The sequence below is a fragment of the Homarus americanus genome, unplaced genomic scaffold, assembly GCF_018991925.1.
Source record: "Homarus americanus isolate GMGI-L3 unplaced genomic scaffold, GMGI_Hamer_2.0 scaffold22232, whole genome shotgun sequence".
Lineage (NCBI taxonomy): Eukaryota > Metazoa > Arthropoda > Malacostraca > Decapoda > Nephropidae > Homarus > Homarus americanus.
The window spans coordinates 88,192-107,500 of NW_024720295.1; the positions used below are offsets into that span (position 1 = coordinate 88,192).

General features: G+C 44.8%; 1 protein-coding gene across 5 annotated transcripts in view; it reads right to left on the reverse strand.

The window, feature by feature from the left end:
- Nucleotides 1-19,309, reverse strand: part of LOC121860490 (pleckstrin homology domain-containing family G member 1-like) — a 163,546-nt gene that overhangs the window by 79,298 nt on the left and 64,939 nt on the right. For 2 of the 5 annotated variants that reach the window (XM_042357650.1, XM_042357648.1), the window contains exons 1-2: nt 14,617-15,553; nt 145-1,152 (exon numbers count right to left, since the gene is read on the reverse strand). In XM_042357650.1, the coding sequence (XP_042213584.1) occupies nt 145-1,152; nt 14,617-14,809 (1,201 nt within the window). In that variant the 5' untranslated portion in view covers nt 14,810-15,553. Of the gene's footprint in view, nt 1-144; nt 1,153-14,616; nt 15,554-19,309 lie in introns of those variants that run through there. The other 3 variants (XM_042357652.1, XM_042357653.1, XM_042357651.1) reach the window with 2 other exon arrangements.

Consider the following 19,309-nt stretch of genomic DNA (forward strand, 5'->3'; position numbering starts at 1 on the left):
GCACAAGATAGGATCAATTAGACATACAATGGGAGGTCTAAATATTCCCCTCCCACCTTCCCTAGGCCTAAATATTTCCTACCTGGGCGGACCTACCTGATGAAGTGCTAATGAACAGGTGTAACATTAATTAGTGAGGCTTACCTGTACGCTGTGCCTTCTCCCGTCTCGACTTGATGGTTCGGTCTCGTCTTCTCGTGGTCTCTTCCGTATCCGAGTGGTCAGCGTCGTTGTCCTCGAGGCTCTCCGCCGAGGCCAAGTACGAGGTCGTGACTCCCGTGGGGCCTCGAGGGAGTGAGTTAGATGACGAGGAAGACGAGGACGAGGATGATATCGAGGACAAGGGGCGGTAGACATCCTTGAACTTACGAGGGTCAAAGCCGACTGAGGGTGAAGGAGTGTTCTTATTTACCGAGGACGAGGTGTTGGAGGTGGAGGTTGAGTTGGAGGTGGAGGTTAAGTTGGAGGTGGAGGTTGAGTTGGAGGTTGAAGTGGAAGTAGAGCACTGTGGAGCCGCCTTAGGTTTTATGAGGAACTGAGGCTCGGCGTAGATATGCTCCCTCTTATGTAATCTCTTATCCAAGTTATCGTAGCCCTGTGGAGGGGCGGCGTCCAAACCTCTCTCAATATCCTCAAACATTGAAGTAATCGATTCCGCCAGACTCACTTTGACGCTACACCTACACTTCTCCCTCTGTGTCCTGCTGCCTACACCACATTTATCACACTTGATGTTATTATTCACCAGGTTCTCATTGTCTAAGTCATTCTCTTCGATAAATAACCTCTCTTGGCGTTTTGTCGAAGTCTGCCCTGCTAATAACCCATTTTCTTTGACACTTTGATAACCGTTTTCTTTGACACTTTTAAATCCGTTTTCTATAGCACCACTATTTGCATTTTCTTTGGTTGATAGTGTGTCTTCCTGATAGACTTTTCTTAAATCTAAATTGCTATTATGAAGTCCCAGTAAAGTACCAGTTTTCTCCTCACTGACTCCTCCACCTCCACCAGTACCTCCTCCTCCTCCTCCATCACCCCCTCCTCCTCCGTCAGGCGCTTTAGGTGGGGGTATATCAGTGCCTTCGTTCAGCCTGGCGTAGAGAGCATCGTACATGTTAAGCAGCGTCGGCACCAGGTCTGTCGATATGCCTGTAACAGAGACAAAAAAAAGTACCATTAATAATAACACTAACAATAACAATAACAAACATAACAAGAAACAGAGACACTAACATCCCCTACCCAACCAACCTCCCCCCCCCACTCCCCCCAACAAGGCCCGGAACTGTAAATAAACCATTAAACCGCAATGTTTTACCCAACTTCCTAAACCTGCTTCACTTTTTTCCTCTCTTCGCCACATCTTGAGGGTCGATAGTCCTCCTGTGTGTGTGTGTGTGTGTGTGTGTGTGTGTGTGTGCGTGTGTGCGTGTGTGGTTTAGTAAAAGACCTCTCCTTTCTCCCTCCTTGCTTCCTTCCTTCCTTCTCTCCCTCCCTCTTTTTCACCTTCGTATTTTCCTTCCCCACTGAGTCCGTCCTTCTAGCCTTCCATCCCTTCTCTCCCCCCTTCCTCCCTCTTCCATTTTCTCTCTCCTTCCTTCCCTCCCTGACTCCCACCTCTCTCTCTCTCTCTCTCTCTCTCTCTCTCTCTCTCTCTACTTCACAACTCGGAGCTAAAGTAAAGGGAATCAATCCATTTCATAAGTCGTATTCAATCCACGAACGAGATGGATCATAACACATATAAACAAGTAAAGACCCAAAGATAAACAAAATACACAAGGAGTAAACAACAAAAATAAGGCAAAGGAGAAGAACAAGAAGAAAGATGTTAGAAGAAGAAGAAGAACAAAGAAGAACAAGAACAACAAGATGAAGAAAGAACAAGAAGAAAGATGTTAGAAGAAGAACAAGAAGAAAGAAGAACAAGAACAACAAGATGAAGAAAGAACAAGAAGAAAGATGTTAGAAGAAGAACAAGAAGAAAGAAGAACAAGAACAACAAGATGAAGAAAGAACAAGAAGAAAGATGTTAGAAGAAGAACAAGAACAAAGAAGAACAAGAACAACAAGATGAAGAAAGAACAAGAAGAAAGATGTTAGAAGAAGAACAAGAAGAAAGAAGAACAAGAACAACAAGATGAAGAAAGAACAAGAAGAAAGATGTTAGAAGAAGAACAAGAACAAAGAAGAAGAAGAAGATATATGAATAATAAACGTGTATATAACGGAACCAATGTGGTATAGCAGCATGAAGACTCGACCCATGGTTCAACCCCTCACCCTCACCTTAACAATATGTATGACCTCTTGACCTCCTACCGTTAACCCCCTTCCACCCCTCTCACTGGACAAACCCCCTCCCCTTTCACTGGACAAAACCCCTCCCCCCTCTCACTGGACAAAACCCCCTCCCCATTCACTGGACAAAACCCCTCCCCCTCTCACTGGACAACCCTCCCCCTTCTGGACAACCCCCCCCCACCCTTACAGACCAAGCCTAAACTGAACACTCGGGATTTTGTCCATCGTTTTACCTCTTTAGTTTACGTAGCCTTTTGTCCAGTGTCTATAAACCTCTTCATCATCCTCCTCCTCTTTCTCTTCATCTTCTTCTCCTCCTCCATCTTCATCTTCCCCTCTTCCTCCTCCTTCTGCTACTCCTCCCCTCCTCCTTCTTCCTCCCCTCCTCCTCCTCAACACAATGCACAAACTACCTCGCCTCATCATTGTCCTTCACGCTTCATCTCCTCTTTCTTCCCTCCCTCCTCCTCTTCTTCAGCTTCTATTTCTTTCCGTTTTTCTCGTTTATTATTTATTAATATTTTTCCTCCTCCTTTTATTTCTTCACTTCCTCCTCATCATTTTCCCCCTCCTCCTCCTTCTCCCTCTCCTCCCTCTTCTTTCTCTAGTTATCTCTTCCCCTCTTATCCCTCTAGTCTTCTCCATCTTATTCTTCTTATTATTGACGTCTTTATTGTTATTACTACTATTATCACCATTTATCTCATTTTTACTAGAATTATTACCACCCACCTTTCCCCTCCCTCTCTAAATCCCCCTCACCCCTCCCTCTCTAAATCCCCCTCACCCCTCTCATCGACATTCCATACCAATATATACCCACATCAGCCATCAGCCGTGCCCAACTGCCCAATTGGATCGTTATGATGAGTCAAACCATTCCTGAAGGTAATTTATTGAACGGCTGCATCCTGGTTCGGGGGGTTATTCTCATACTCTCAGCCAATCACAATCAAGGTTTGAAATTTTTTACCATTGTAAGGATTGATCTGATTGGTTCACTTAAGCTACGATATAATAGAGAGATTCTTATGGTATGTTATCTTCACCAATGTAATGCACACGTGGGGCTGTATCACACACACACACACACACACACACACACACACACACACACACACACAAACACTAACACGCACACAATTTCAGATTCTACGACAAGGTTAATCAAATCGCCGTGTGTGTGTGTGTGTGTGTGTGTGTATGTGTGTGTGTGTGTGTGTGTGTGTGTGTAAAATTAGGCCAGGGCGGAAGGTCAGTCAGGGGAGGAGGGAGGCGGTATATTACAATCTAACTGATATGATAATGTGTGTCTTTACCCCCATCTTTACTCTGACCCTCCTTTCCTTCCTACCTCCTCCTTCCTTCCTTATCCCCTCTTTCTTCCCTTCCTTCCTCACTCCTTCTTACTCCCTCCTTATCTCTCCTCCTCCACTACCTTCTCGCTCTCCCCTACCCCTTTACTCTCCCCTCCCTACCTCCCTCACTCTCCCCCCTCCTTACCTCCCTCACTCTCCCCCTCCTTACCTCCTCCCCTCTCCCCTCCTCCCCTCCTCTCCCCCTCCCTACCTCCTCACTCCCCCTCCCTACCTCCCTCCTCCTCCCTAACTGGACAATTAGTGTGTTGTATCGTTAATTTCTAGGCCATTCACAGACCTTTTAAGTGACGCGCTACGTGAGTTCCCTCGTGTAGGGATTAATTATTAGAATGAATTAAATGCGTAGCCTTAGTCTGCCAGTAGGATGAGAGTCTGGGACCATCCTACACATCCTTAACACATCCTTGGCAGTGTCTGAGGGAGAGAGAGAGAAGAGAGAGAGAGAGAGAGAGAGATAGTCATTCATATTCATCAGACAGAGTGACTCACTGTCTGTCTGTCCTCACTACTGTTATTTGTACTGATGAACGAGGAGGAGAAGAAGAAGAAGAAGAAGAAGAAGAGGAAGAAGAAGAAGAAAAGAAGAAGAAGAAGAAGAAGAAGAAGAAGAAAGAAGAAGAAGAAGAAGAAAGAAGAAGAAGAAGAAGAAAAAGAAGAAGAAGAGAAATCACCGTTTATCTGTCTGTCTTCATCCCCCAAACAGTGATGAATGAGGTAGGAGTAAACAAGGAAGACGAAAAGAAGGAAGAGAGGAAAAACAGGCGATAAAGAAGGAGGAGGAGGAGGAAGAGGAGGATGAAGAAGAGGAAGAAAGAAGAAGAGGAGGAGGAGATCATCAAGACAGATAACCCAACCAAATCTTAGCCACTGATTAGGAAGCTGTTATCTTACCTCCTATTGTAGTTACGACAACAACTATTACGACAACAACTATTACGACAAGTCACGCACAACTACCACCCTCCTTCCTGACCACTATCACCACCTCGACGACTACCACCATCATGGTCTACCACAACTACTATCATCTTGACAAACATCACCATCTACCACAACTACCACCATCATCTACTACAATTACCCCTCTCGACAACCACCATCACAACTACCACCATCTCTAAGACCACTGAAGGAGAGGAGCGGGCGGGCGGGCGGCGTGACTTTGTCGAGTCATGGGGGTGGTTGTGGGTTGGGCTCTATGTAAGTGGGTGGTTCCAAACACAAACAGAGGTGTGTGTGTGTGTGTGTGTGTGTGTGTGTGTGTGTGTGTGTGTGTGTGAACATATGGGCGTAAGAGGTGGATCTAGCATGTATGTGGGGTAATTTTAAGCGTACTGTATGTGTGTGGGCGTAGGTGTGGTGTGGGCGTAGGTGTGGCTAGCTAAGGCACGTTATGGCCCACCTGAGGGCAGTGGAGTGACCGAGCAGGAGCCGTTCAATACTCCCATCACTGTGTAGGAGGGAGGGTGGAGGGTAGGGAGGGGAGTGATGGAGGAGGGTAGGTGAGGGTAGTGGTGGAGGTAGTGGTGAGAGGAGTGGTGGAGGGTAGTAGTGGAGGGAGTAGAAGGTGTTGGGGGTGACGGGAATGAGCAGGGCCACAGAGGGTCATCTATGACGTCATGGGTTAGGAAGGTCATACGTCAGACGGATGCCACCAATCAGCGGCCAGGACAGTCGAGTACACTAACACATAATTATATCTCGTCCTGTCTCACCCACTCACCGGGGGAGGGAGGAGGGGGGGAGAAGAGGACCAGAGAGAAGGAGGGGAAGGGAGGAGGGGAAGGGAGGGGGAAGGGAGGAGGGGAGGAAGAGGAGCAGTAGAATCAACGAAGGAGAAAGAAGAGAACCAGAGAGGAAGAAGACCAGAGAGGAGGAAGAGGAGGGTAGGGTACCAAGAGAGGAGGGCGAAATGGTGGTCAGAGATGGTGACTAATGGTGACTTCAACAGCCCCCACAGGTGTGAATGGTGACGTAACCTCACCTCAATAGGATGCATCACCAAGATAACACGAGATAAAAGATGACGTGGTGATCACGATAACAATAGCCGTCGTGTTAACCTTATCTCACCCACCGGCGTCATGAGTCCTGCTTCCAAGTGTTATCTCGAGTCTAAACCACTTGAGTACGATTTTAAACCTCTTGAGTACGATTTTAACACCTTGGGTACGATTTAACACTCGGTACGATTTTAAACCTCTTGAGAACGATTTTAACACCTTGGGTACGATTTAAACCCCATGAGTACGATTTAAACCCCATGAGTACGATTAAACCCCATGAGTACGATTTAAGCCTCTTGAGTACGATTTTAAACCCTTGACAGTTTTAAGCATATCTGTCATAAATAATAAAACATAAAATAAAATTATAAACACAACCATTATCTTGTGTGTACATATTGTACGGACACACACACACACACACACACACGGTACACGTAACGCAGCAGCACCTAACTGTCTTGTTTACACTAGAAGATCCACATGTATAGAGACACATGCGCACATGGTATGTACACATATATCCTAACCTTGAATATAATGTTAAGTCCAGTGTCTAACACACACACACACACACACACACGTCATGTAGACACAACAAAAATATTTCCACATGGCATGACTTGAAGATTTTATATTTATTTACCCCCGTGTGTGTGTGTGTGTGTGTGTTGACTATACATACCAAAATCACCATCCCCATCACACCTCACCATCACCACCACACCTCCACCACACCACCACACCCCTCACCACCACCACCACACCCTCACCACCACCACACCTCACCACCACCACCACCACTCCACCACCTCACCCTCCCCACCACCACCCACCCCTCACCACCACCACACCCCCACCACCACCACCCCCCCCACCACCACACCCTCACCACCACCACCACCCCTCCCACCACCACCACCCCCACCCCACCACCACCCACTCCCACCTCACCACCACACCCCTCACCACCCCACACCACCACACCCCTCACCCCACCACCACCCACTCACCACCTCACCCACCACCCCCCCACCACCTCCCACCACCCCCCCACCACCCCTCCACCACCCCCCACCACCACCCCCTCACCACCCCTCACCACCCCACCACACCCTCACCACCACCCCTCACCACCACCCCTCACCACCACCACCCCTCACCACCCCCCCTCCACCTCACAGTCTATCTAATATTTCAATAACTGGTGCGTCACAACTCAGTATAGACATGATAACTACCCACTGTTTATTTGTGTCTGTATTATTCAAACTGTGTGGGTTAGGTTAGTTGGGTTGGGTTAGGTTGGGTTGGGTTGAGTTGGTTACTTTGTAGTGGGAAGATAAATTAGTCATTCATGTATTCGTCTTGCTGTTGTTGTTATTTTTGTTGTTGTTGGTTTATGTTGTTGTTGTTGTGCTTCTTCTTTACAGTTTGTTTAATTTGTAGGTGTTTGTAGATCTGTCTTTGTGGGTACTGTAGGTGTAAAGGAGTCGATCAAGGGTTACTCGCCAAGATGGAATGGGACAATCTCTCTCTCTCTCTCTCTCTCTCTCTCTCTCTCTCTCTCTCTCTCTCTCTCTCTCTCTCTCTCAGTAACAGGAGGTACAGTAGCGTGGCGTCACCAGACACCAGTGTGGAGGCCTCATCTTACACTATCACCATCCTTACCAAGCCCCAGTGCTCAGTCTTAACTAGAACCCCTCCATCACCTCCACCCCTTCCTATCACCTTCTCCACCCCATCCCATCACTCCTTCCTATCAACTCCAACCATCACCTCCCCATCCTAACACCTCATCACCATCAACTCCCCATCCCATCACCTCCCCACCCCTTCCCATCAACTCCCCCATCCCCCAACCACCACCCATTCCAATCAACTCCCCACCCCATAGCCCCCCCCACTACGCCGATTAGCCACCCCCCAGGGCTTCACAAGCAGAGATCACTGTTACACCCCCACTGAACACATTACACGCTGGAACATTTTATATGAACCTGAAGATTAACCATCCTAATTATCTTGCTTAATCTAACCTAATCTAACCTTACTTAACCTAATGCTAATCTAACCTAACCCTCGTCTAACCTTACTTAACCTAACGCTAATCTAACTAAACCAGTCTTACTTTAAACTAACCTAACCTAACGCTAATCTAACCTAATCTACCGTAACTTTAAACTAACCTGACCTAATTCCTCCCCAGGAAGAATTAGGGTGGGTTAAGGTTAATCCTCAGGCGTATAAAAGCTTGGGGGCGCTTAATCTGCAGGTGATCCGGAACTCCTAATTAATTGGCAGGTGAGATGAGGTCTAGGGTATCGATTACTAATTAATTATATTATAGGGATAGCGATTAATTACACACACACACACACACGAAAATAAAAGACGCAAAAATAATAACAATAACAATAATATAATAATAATAATAATAATAATAATAATAATAATAATAATAATAAAAATAATAATAAAAATAATAATAATATAAATAACAACAACAACAACAACAACAATAATAATAATAATAATAATAATATTAATAATAATAATAATAATAATAATAGTTTACACCGGACATCGTACAATGAACAAAGCAGATTACGTCACCCATTGTAACCTGCCTCAACCTACCTACCTTGATCCACCCTCACCTAACACTCCTCCCTCTCCCAACACTCCTCCCTCCCCTCACCTAACACTCCTCCCTCTCCCAACTCCAACACTCCCTCCCTCTCCTCACCTCCTCCTCCCTCTCCCCCTCCTCCCTCTCCTCACCTAACCTCCTCCTCTCCCAACTCCAACCTCCTCCCTCCCTCCACCTAACACCTCCTCCCTCTTCCAACCTCCTCCCTCTCCCTCAGCTACCCCCCCTCCCTCACTTCCCATCCTCTCTCACTCTCCTCCTCTACCCCTCCCTTCCCCTCCCACCCCCTCCTCCCTAACCTAACCTAACCTACCAGACGTCCTTGTGGGCTGGAGGTTCATGCTCGTTATATGCCGGAATTTCCTGCCCTGAGTCATTCCTTGTCACCCTAGCCCCCCTGTACCTTACACCCCTACCCCGTTACTCCCCTACCCCCTTACACCCCCTACCCCCTTACCTTCCAAACACCCCAGCCCATTAACTTCAACCTAACCTAATCTAACTTAACTTCACTATCCTCAGGTGAAATAGGCTGGGGTGTTTAATCTTCAGGTGATCCGAATTGTGTTGGGCTGAGTTTCAGATGTTAGGCGTAGTGGTGGTGCTGGTGTTGGAGTGCAGTTGTGTGTTGGGTGGTGTTGGAGGTAGTATTGGGGGTGGGGATGGTGGTAGTGGTGTGCTGGTGTTGGAGTGGTGTTGGAAGTAGTAGCGAGTTGGTGGGATGAGTGGTAGTGGTGGTGATAGAGCCTACACGGGTCAACGTCTCACCACACAAGAGGTGAAATAATAAATGTACACTTTCTTTCGCCGCCATACCCGCTGATGACTCACACTGCTATAGCCCGGGGCGCACACACACGCACACACACCCACCAACCGTGACGAGGAACCATGACGTCAGACGGGCCAGGTGCGTACATCCGTAAGACCAACGCAAATACGCTCCAGGTACAGGTACACCAAGCGTTATTGTGTGCAACTATACGCATCCTGGGAGCTAGCTAGTTTACTGTGCACCCCATACTCATCCTGGGAGCTAGCTAGTTTACTGTGCACCCCATACACATCCTGGGACCTAGTTAAATGTGCACCCCATACTCATCCTGTGATCAGTAGTACAAAAGGTTATAAAAAGGTATTTATCAGACCCCCAGAGATCAGGATATTGAAGTGAAGAATGTTGCAGGCCCTGTAGGATCACCTGAAGAATATACCCCCAGTTTATTTTACCTGTGGGGTGGGGGAGGAGGGAGGGAGGGAGGAGGGAGTTAGGAGGGAGGAGGAGGAGGAGGAAGGGAGAAGGGAGAGGGAGGAGGAAGGAGGAGGAAGGGAGAGGAGAGGGGTGTACTCTCAGAACCTAGAACCACTGAACAGGTCCAACAGACTGTAGGTAGAACATAATAACAACGCTTACAAAAACGACTGGATGTCACCTTACAACACGCACCCAACACCGCTACAAGAACGCTCGCTGCCTGCACTCACATGAACATACACACTACACACTACACACACATACTGTACACCACACGAACCATACACACTACACACACATACACCACATGAACCATACACATACACACACATACACCACATGACCATACACACATACACACATACATCACATGAACCATACACACTACACACACATACATCACATGAACCATACACACTACACACATACATCACATGAACCATACACACTACACACACATACATCACATAAACCATACACACTACACACACACATACATCACATGAACCATACACACTACACACACATACATCACATGAACCATACACTACACACATACATCACATGACCATCTACACACATACACCACATGAACCATACACACACACACATACATCACACGAACCATACACACTACACACATACATCACATGAACCATACACACACACACCACATGAACCATACACACTACACACACACATACATCACATGAACCATACACACTACACACACATACATCACATGAACCATACACACTACACACACATACATCACATGAACCATACACACTACACACATACATCACATGAACCATACACACTACACACACATACATCACATGGACCATACACACTACACACACATACATCACATGAACCATACACACTACACACACATACTACACACGAACCATACACACTACACACACACATCACATAGACCATACACACTACACACACATACATCACATGAACCATACACTACACACACATACTGTACACCACACAGAACCATACACACTACACACACATACATCACATAGACCATACACACTACACACACATACATCATAGACATACACACTACACACACAACATACATCACATGAACCATACACACTACACACACATACTGTACACCACACACAGACCATACACACTACACACACACATACATCACATGAACCATACACACTACACACACATACATCACATGAACCATACACACACACACATACATACACCACACAGAACCATACACACACTACACACACATACATCACAGACCATACACACTACACACACATACATCACATGACCATACACACTACACACATACATCATATGAACCATACACACTACACACATACATCACATGAACCATACACTACACACACATACATCACATGAACCATACACACTACACACACCATCACACATAGACATACACACTACACACACATACATCACATGAACCATACACACACAACACATACACCACACAGACCATACACACTACACACACATACATCACATGAACCATACACACTACACACACATACATCACAGAACCATACACACTACACACACATACACCACATGAACCATACACACTACACATACATCAGAACCATACACACTACACATACATCACATGAACCATACACACTACACACACATACATCACATGAACCATACACACACACACATACACCACACGACCTTACACACACACATACACCACTGAACCATACACACTACACATACATCACATGAACCATACACACTACACACACACACACACATGAACCATACACACTACACACACACATACCACACACACATACACACACATACATCCACATGAACCATACACACTACACACACATACACCACATGAACCATACACACTACACATACACCACATGAACCATACACTACACACATACATCACATGAACCATACACACTACACACACATACACCACATAGACCATACACACTACACACACATACACCATGAACCATACACACTACACACACACATCACATGAACCATACACACTACACACACATACTGTACACCACACGAACCATACACATACACACACATACACCACATGAACCATACACATACACACACATACACCACATGAACCATACACACTACACACACATACATCACATGAACCATACACACACACACATGCCCTTCGTTAAGTAGACAGACAGACACTCATCCAAAAATAGATTCTTAATTACCTGCCCACTCTGAACCCTCAACCCCCCCCTCTCCCCAAGCACATCTCACATTACACACACACACACACACACACACACACACTCCCTCACGTGCATCACCTGAGGATTAGACACCCTAGCTTTATTTCACCTGATGATTAAACACCTTGACGCTACCTGGAGGGATTAGGTTAAGTTAGGTTTAGGTTAGGTTAGCTTAAGGTTAGGTTAGATTAAGTTTTGATTAGATTAAGTAAGTTTGTATTAGATTAGATTAGGTTAAGTTAGGTTTGTTAGGTTAAATTTTCTGTTAGGTCAGGGTGTTTAATCTTCAGGTGAAATAAACTGGGGTGTCTAAAGTTCAGTTGATCTCTTATACACAGGTAAGCCAATTACTTCCACTAATTATTTATCTTACTCTTTACATTATATAACCTGTACTCGGACACCATAATAGCCTATAATAAAACTGCTATTACCAACACTATTATACTCGTCAGTCTTGTCCATTAGTATTACCACCAAGTTATTGCCAGGATTATTATCACAAACTTATTATTTAACTTCTGTACGAGATAATTATTTAAGTATTATACTTTTATTTTCATCTTGTTTGTTAAGCTTCATAATCGTATCCTGAATTATTATTATCATTATTATTGGCATCATTATTATTATGTTATTATCTGTAGTATTATCATTATTGTTATAAAACTACCTTATTTGTTTTGATATTATTATTATCATTCATACATCATCATTTCAATTTCCTCTATTTACCTTCCTATTCCAATCATCCACACAGACATCACATTGAATGACGTAATTATCACAACCAATCAGTGAAGGCTAAGTAGTTTACCCTGAGGTACGCCGCAGTCAGCTCCACACAATACCCGCTAGTCGCTCAAGGATCGATTTATCAGCAACACACACACACACACACACACACACATGTCCGCATTGTATCTCGTATGTGCAATTTCGATGCCCTGTCAGTAGTAATCTTTTATCTAAGTTATTTTATCGGATCACCTGAAGATTTGACACCCCCCCCCCCCTCACACATAGTTTTATTTCACCTGATGATATTAACTCTTTCTAATTAATTCTTGGGATGGTTAGGTTAAGTTTGGTTTGGTTAAGGCTGAGGTGGTTAATCTTAGGATAAAATAAGCTAGATTAAGTTAGGGTGAATTAGGTTTGAAGTGGTGTATAGATTAAGTTAGGTTAAGTTTACGTTCGAGTGGTTAATCTTACGGCAAAAATAACCCATAGATAACAATTCCATCTTAAGAGAATTTTTTTAGTTCAAGGTTAAAATAAGATTCTCGAACATTCTCACGATAAACTGTGGACCTTCAGTGTTGTCGTAAGAAAGCGTCTCCCGTGACTCCCTCGTATATCGTCACAAAGATGGACAAAATGGGGTTAATATCGTAGTGAGACTGTCGTGTGTGGGGCCGGGGGAGTAGTGGGGGCGGAGGGTGGGTGTGTGGTGGACTGTAGGTGGTGAGGTGGGTGGGGTTATAGTGGTGGGTGGGGATGTAGTGGAGGACTGTGGGCGGTGGGTGGACAGGGGTGAAGGTGATGGGCGGGGGACGGCGTTGTAGTGGACTGGGTGGTGGGGTGGATGGGTGGTTGGATGTGGGCGGCGGTGGTGAATCTGGCTCAAGTTCATTGTTCCTTCATGCACTAGCGTGGCCAAGAACACGAACACACACACACACTCCTACACACACGCACACCCTTGGCTGAAGTAGTCTCAAGTGACCGTCATATAGCAACATTCCCCTACCAAGCAAGGGCCAATAATACCGACTTAAAATGCCAAACTCACCTCCTAACTCTTCCACAAAGACAACAACAAACAAACCAGTTGACGCTAATTATTTCCCGCTACAATTATCAACTTGTCCCCCCGGTATAAAAAACACAGCTAAGAAAATATAGGAAGAAAACACATAATTTGTATATTTAAAATGACACAGTCTACTCCCTTGCCCATGACAGACATACAGACACCAACAGACATACCCTGTTGACCTAGCCATATATGCAGCGTTACAAATGATCCAAGACAGGAGGAACATGCAGCGTTGCCTTTAGTAGTACTGTATTGGGCATTACCATAAGTTCTTTCTGTCTGTCTCTAACTTTATTTATTATCTGAGGTTACCGATCTGGGTACGCCATGGCCTCCGTACTACATAAATAAACGACCTTCACACACACACGCACACGCACACATACATACATACATACATACATACATACATACATACATACACACACACATACACACATACATACATACACACACAAACGAGACAGACTGAGGGAATCATAATGTTCTTTCTCCCAGCCATACGCAAAGCAGAACGACCAACTACCATACAGACACAAGACACTCATACAGACACAGCAAGACACTCATACAGACACAGCAAGACACTCATACAGACACAGCAAGACACTCATACAGACACAGCAAGACACTCATACAGACACAGCAAGACACTCATACAGACACAGCAAGACACTCATACAGACACAGCAAGACACTCATACAGACACAGCAAGACACTCATACAGACACAGCAAGACACTCATACAGACACAGCAAGACACTCATACAGACACAAGACACTCATACAGACACAAGACACTCATACAGACACAAGACACTCATACAGACACAAGACACTCATACAGACACAGCAAGACACTCATACAGACACAGCAAGACACTCATACAGACACAAGACAAGCTTACGTTTGTTCTCCCAGGCCAGAAACTCGAGGGAGGCAGACAGGTTGTTGACATAGTGAAGTAACATGTCTAGCTGGGCCAAGTCTTCATCATACTCTTCATCATTATACACTGCCTTCTTGTCCTCCTCCCCGCCCACCACGCCCACACCGCTAGACGTGGGCGGGGACACTGTAATCACCTCTCCTGAAGGCATGGTGGTCGTGTGGTGTGTCCTTGAATCTCTCTCTCACGACGAACAAGAGATAACAAAGGTCTTCTCTTATCTCTATCTCTCTGTAGTGTTTTGATGATGTCTCTTCCAATTAACTCTATTTTTCACTAGTTTTGTTCTATCTAATGTGATTTTTTTAGTTTTGGTGCCTTTGTTATTTAGTTCACATCAACGTTTATTTTATTTTCTTTCATTTATCTTTTATTCACTTACGTCTAACACACTCAATGTATTTTTTCTAAACGTTTTCAATTGTTTTCATACTTTACAGTACCGGGTGTTCCAACGGGTCAAGTTTCGTGGTTTCTTCATAAGGAATACTTGCCCGCACCATCTTAGAAAAATTCCGTAAAATATAGACGTTTCGTTGAATCTCAAGTGTGCGTGCGTGTGTGTGTTGGTCTCCTCCCCCGACAGTCAGAGTGACGCCAGCCCGACGGTGAGAATGGGAGTAGGAGATCTGAAGAGAAGTGAGTCTGTTAGTTAGTCAGTCACTCCCACACCAAATTTTTTTCTTTCAATTTCAACTGTTTAACCACCAATAATCCCCGCCCCCCACGCACTCAACACACCTCCTCAACCCTCCACCACACCACACACTACCACTGTATATCCATCACAACACAAGAGAATTCAGTGTCAAGTGTTCCGTGAGTGTGTGTTAGCGGAAGGTGACGAAGGAGCGCATGCGTGCATCCTCCCTCGCGGCTGGGTGGTTACTGAGCGAGGGAGCGTTTGGTCGTGAGCGTTCCGAATCTGAATCCTCCCTGCTCCCTCCCTCACTCACCCTCACATCTGCCTCGCTACTCCCTCCACCTCCCTCACCCTCCCTCACAGATACCAGTTCACAATGGACACTAATCAGCATTTTTTTCCTTATTTTTTTTAACTAATCTTGTCCATTACCTCACAAATAATGAATCATTTAAACGGCTCAAAAATCACCTCTACATGCCAGAGAGATTCGAAGCCTCACACTTTTATGAATCAAGACCATCTTCACCAGTCAACCACCAGTTAATTCATCCATTCACTAGATCTAAACCCAGTCTCGCTGCTTCGTATGACCACTGACTGTAACTCAGAACCACTTAACAGTTAAAAGATAAATAACATTGAATATATGAACGAGTAGAAAATTTTACATGATAGATAAAACAAATATACCAAGATGATATAACTTAGACCATTACTGAACAGCTAAAGCATAAAATAGGACAAAATATATAAAATAATAACATACGCTTATAATCATATTGCATCACCTGAAGAATCACCACCCCAGCTTATTTCACCTGAAGATTAACCACCCTAACACTATTTGGGGGGATGAGGTTAAGTTAGGTTAGTGTTAGGTTAGTGTTGTGTTAGGTTAGTGTTCAGTTAGGTTAGTGTTAGGTTAGTGTTAAGTTAGATTAGTGTTAGGTTAGTGTTAAGTTAGGTTAGTGTTAGGTTAGTGTTCAGTTAGGTTAGTTAGTGCTAGGGTGATTAATCTTCAGGTTAAATAAACTGGGGTGCATATTCTTCAGGTGATCCATAAAATTTAAACAACCTAACAAAAAAAATATAAATTGTTTGCATTATAAACGAACTTGTGATTTTTTCCCTTATAAGACTCGAGGCTAGTGATGTGCTGCCCACCTCCTCCTCGACCTTCACTCTCTGAGCTCCTCCTTCACCCTCCACCTAACCTGTTCCTCGATGCTAAGTCATGTAATAGATCTACTGTAACGAGCCAATTACATAATAACTATCATTATTATTACAAAACTAACACACATACACCTGTCATATATAACACGTTTAGTAATGATGATAATAATAATAATAAAGAAAACAATAATAATAAACAAAATAATAATAATAAACATTCAACATTGACTAAAAATACAGCATTAATGTTCTATTTTAAGGAAAATATTTATACGTAAAAAAATACATTCAAACCCAAACGAACAAACTTAAAATAACATTCACATTAGGACGAAAAAACCCACACAAACATAAAATGAATGAACACTGATGAACATTCACATACCATAATAACTCTCGCTGGCAACTCACACCTCGCGTCACTCCCTCCCTCCCTCCCTCTGGCGCCCAAACAGAAGTCAACACCCGGGTGGTTTATAATCATCTACGCCCTCCGTACACACCCTAAACGCCCACAAAACACCACATGGGCGATACTCAGTGTAAAATACGATAGTTTGGGTTAAAATTAAACGATATTGGGGAATGTATGGGAGAAGATATGCGATATTAGGTACCATGTTGTTGTGATGGTGGTAGTGGTCAGCCCCTCCTCCTCGCCTGGCTTGCATCCCTCCCTGACTCCCTCTCTCCCTCCCACCATCATTTCCAGATTTCACACTTTCTGGTGGTGGAGGGGGGAGGGGGAGGGGGAGGGGGGGGGGATTACGATAGATCTGGCGGTCAGGTGCACACACAGGTACACATACGCATGCTAAGTACACACATATACGGACACTAAGTACACACATACGCCAAGATACACGTACAACACCACGGACACGTATGGAAAGTACTCACACGAACCCGCTACCAGGTATACAAACACACGCAAATGTACACATGTAAACACAAGCAGACAGGTAAACATAGAGTCACCACCTGTTTACACTCATCATCTAACCCCCAGGTGTTCAGGTGAGGGACAGGTGGTCACAGTCTGTCCCCCTCACCCCCCTATGACCTACCACAGCCCCCTCACCCTCCATGACCTACCACAGCCCCCTAACCCCTATGACCTACCACAACTCCCTTCACCCCCATGACCTACCACAGCCCCCTCACCCCCCCATGACCTACCACAACTCCCTTCACCCCATGACCTACCACAGCCCCCCTCACCCCCATAACCTACCACACCCCCCTCACCCCCACATGACCTACCACAGCCCCTCACCCTCCATGACCTACCACAGCCCCCTCACCTGACCCATCCCCTCTATGACCTACCACACCCCCTAAACCCCATGACCTACCACACCCCCCTCACCCCCATGAATTACCACAGCCCCTCACCCCTCTATGACCTACCACCCCCCTCACCCCTCTATGACCTACCACAGCCCCCTCACCCCCCATGACCTACCACAGCCTTCCCCCCTTAAACTGGTCCCCCTGTTGACATATAAACAACGGGTATATAGTAATTATGGTCACATGAGTACGATGATTTAACCCCTTGAGTACGATAATTTAACCCTTTGAGTATAATGATTTAACCTCTTTGAGTACAATAATTTAACCCCTTCAGTATGATGATTTAACCCCTTGAATACGATAATGCAAGCACATAACGACACATATATCCACACACACACAAATGCACATATTTTTACTGTACACACACACACACACACACACACACACAGAGTCGGGATAGCGAACACCGTAAAATAACGTTAAGTGAGGTGTCATTATCGTAACGTTGGTGCGGTAAGCGGGTCACTAGCGGCGGCAGCGACCCTCCACGTCACACAACACGACGGAAGCCTCGGTACAGTTCGTCTCGCTCCGTCACAACATAATACAACTGCTGTCGTTTCTTCTATAACTTTATGTGGATTTGTTTACGTAATTTTGAGGTGAAAAGAAGCAACGAATCAAATTATAATCTAAATATTCGTATGTTAATTCAGTACAAGTTCATTTGATTCACTATACGAATGTTAGATTAAATATATGAATGTTTGATTCAATATACGAATGTTTGACTCAATATACGAACACGCGACTCATTATACGAATGTTTGATTTGCTATACGAATACATGGTTTATTATACGTCTATGTGACTCGCTTTACGAACATTTGGACTCGTTATATGACCGCATGACTCTCACTTGTGACTATATGAACACATGGTTAACTATACGTTCATTAAACTAGACTTACGAACACACGACTTATTATACGAACACCATATGAACACTTAATTCACTATACAAACACTTGACTCACTATACGAGCACTTAACTCACTTTATGAACACTTAACTCACAATACGAACACGTGACTCTACCCCACCTTCCCTTCTCCACTACCCCCCTCCCCCTCTCCCCCTCAGCTACTAAACAACCTGCAACTCCTTCCTTGTGTGTACCAAACATAACCTTGCCTCTGCCCTAGACACAATAACCACCACTATTACTAACATCACCACTATTACTAACAATACTACCACTACTACCACCACATTACTACCACCATTACCATTATTATCACCAAAACAATCACTACTACCATCACCATTAATACTGTCATTATCATTACCACTACTACCACCAGATGAATGGACACACACACACACACACGAGACCTAAGTGTTGTGACTGGTGACCCTCGAGATCACAGGAGGTCACGGTGAATATACCATGGAAACACAACGCCGTGACGTCATCAATCAAAACATTTCCTCCCCCGCCAGTGACGTCATCGTGTAGGACTTAAGCAA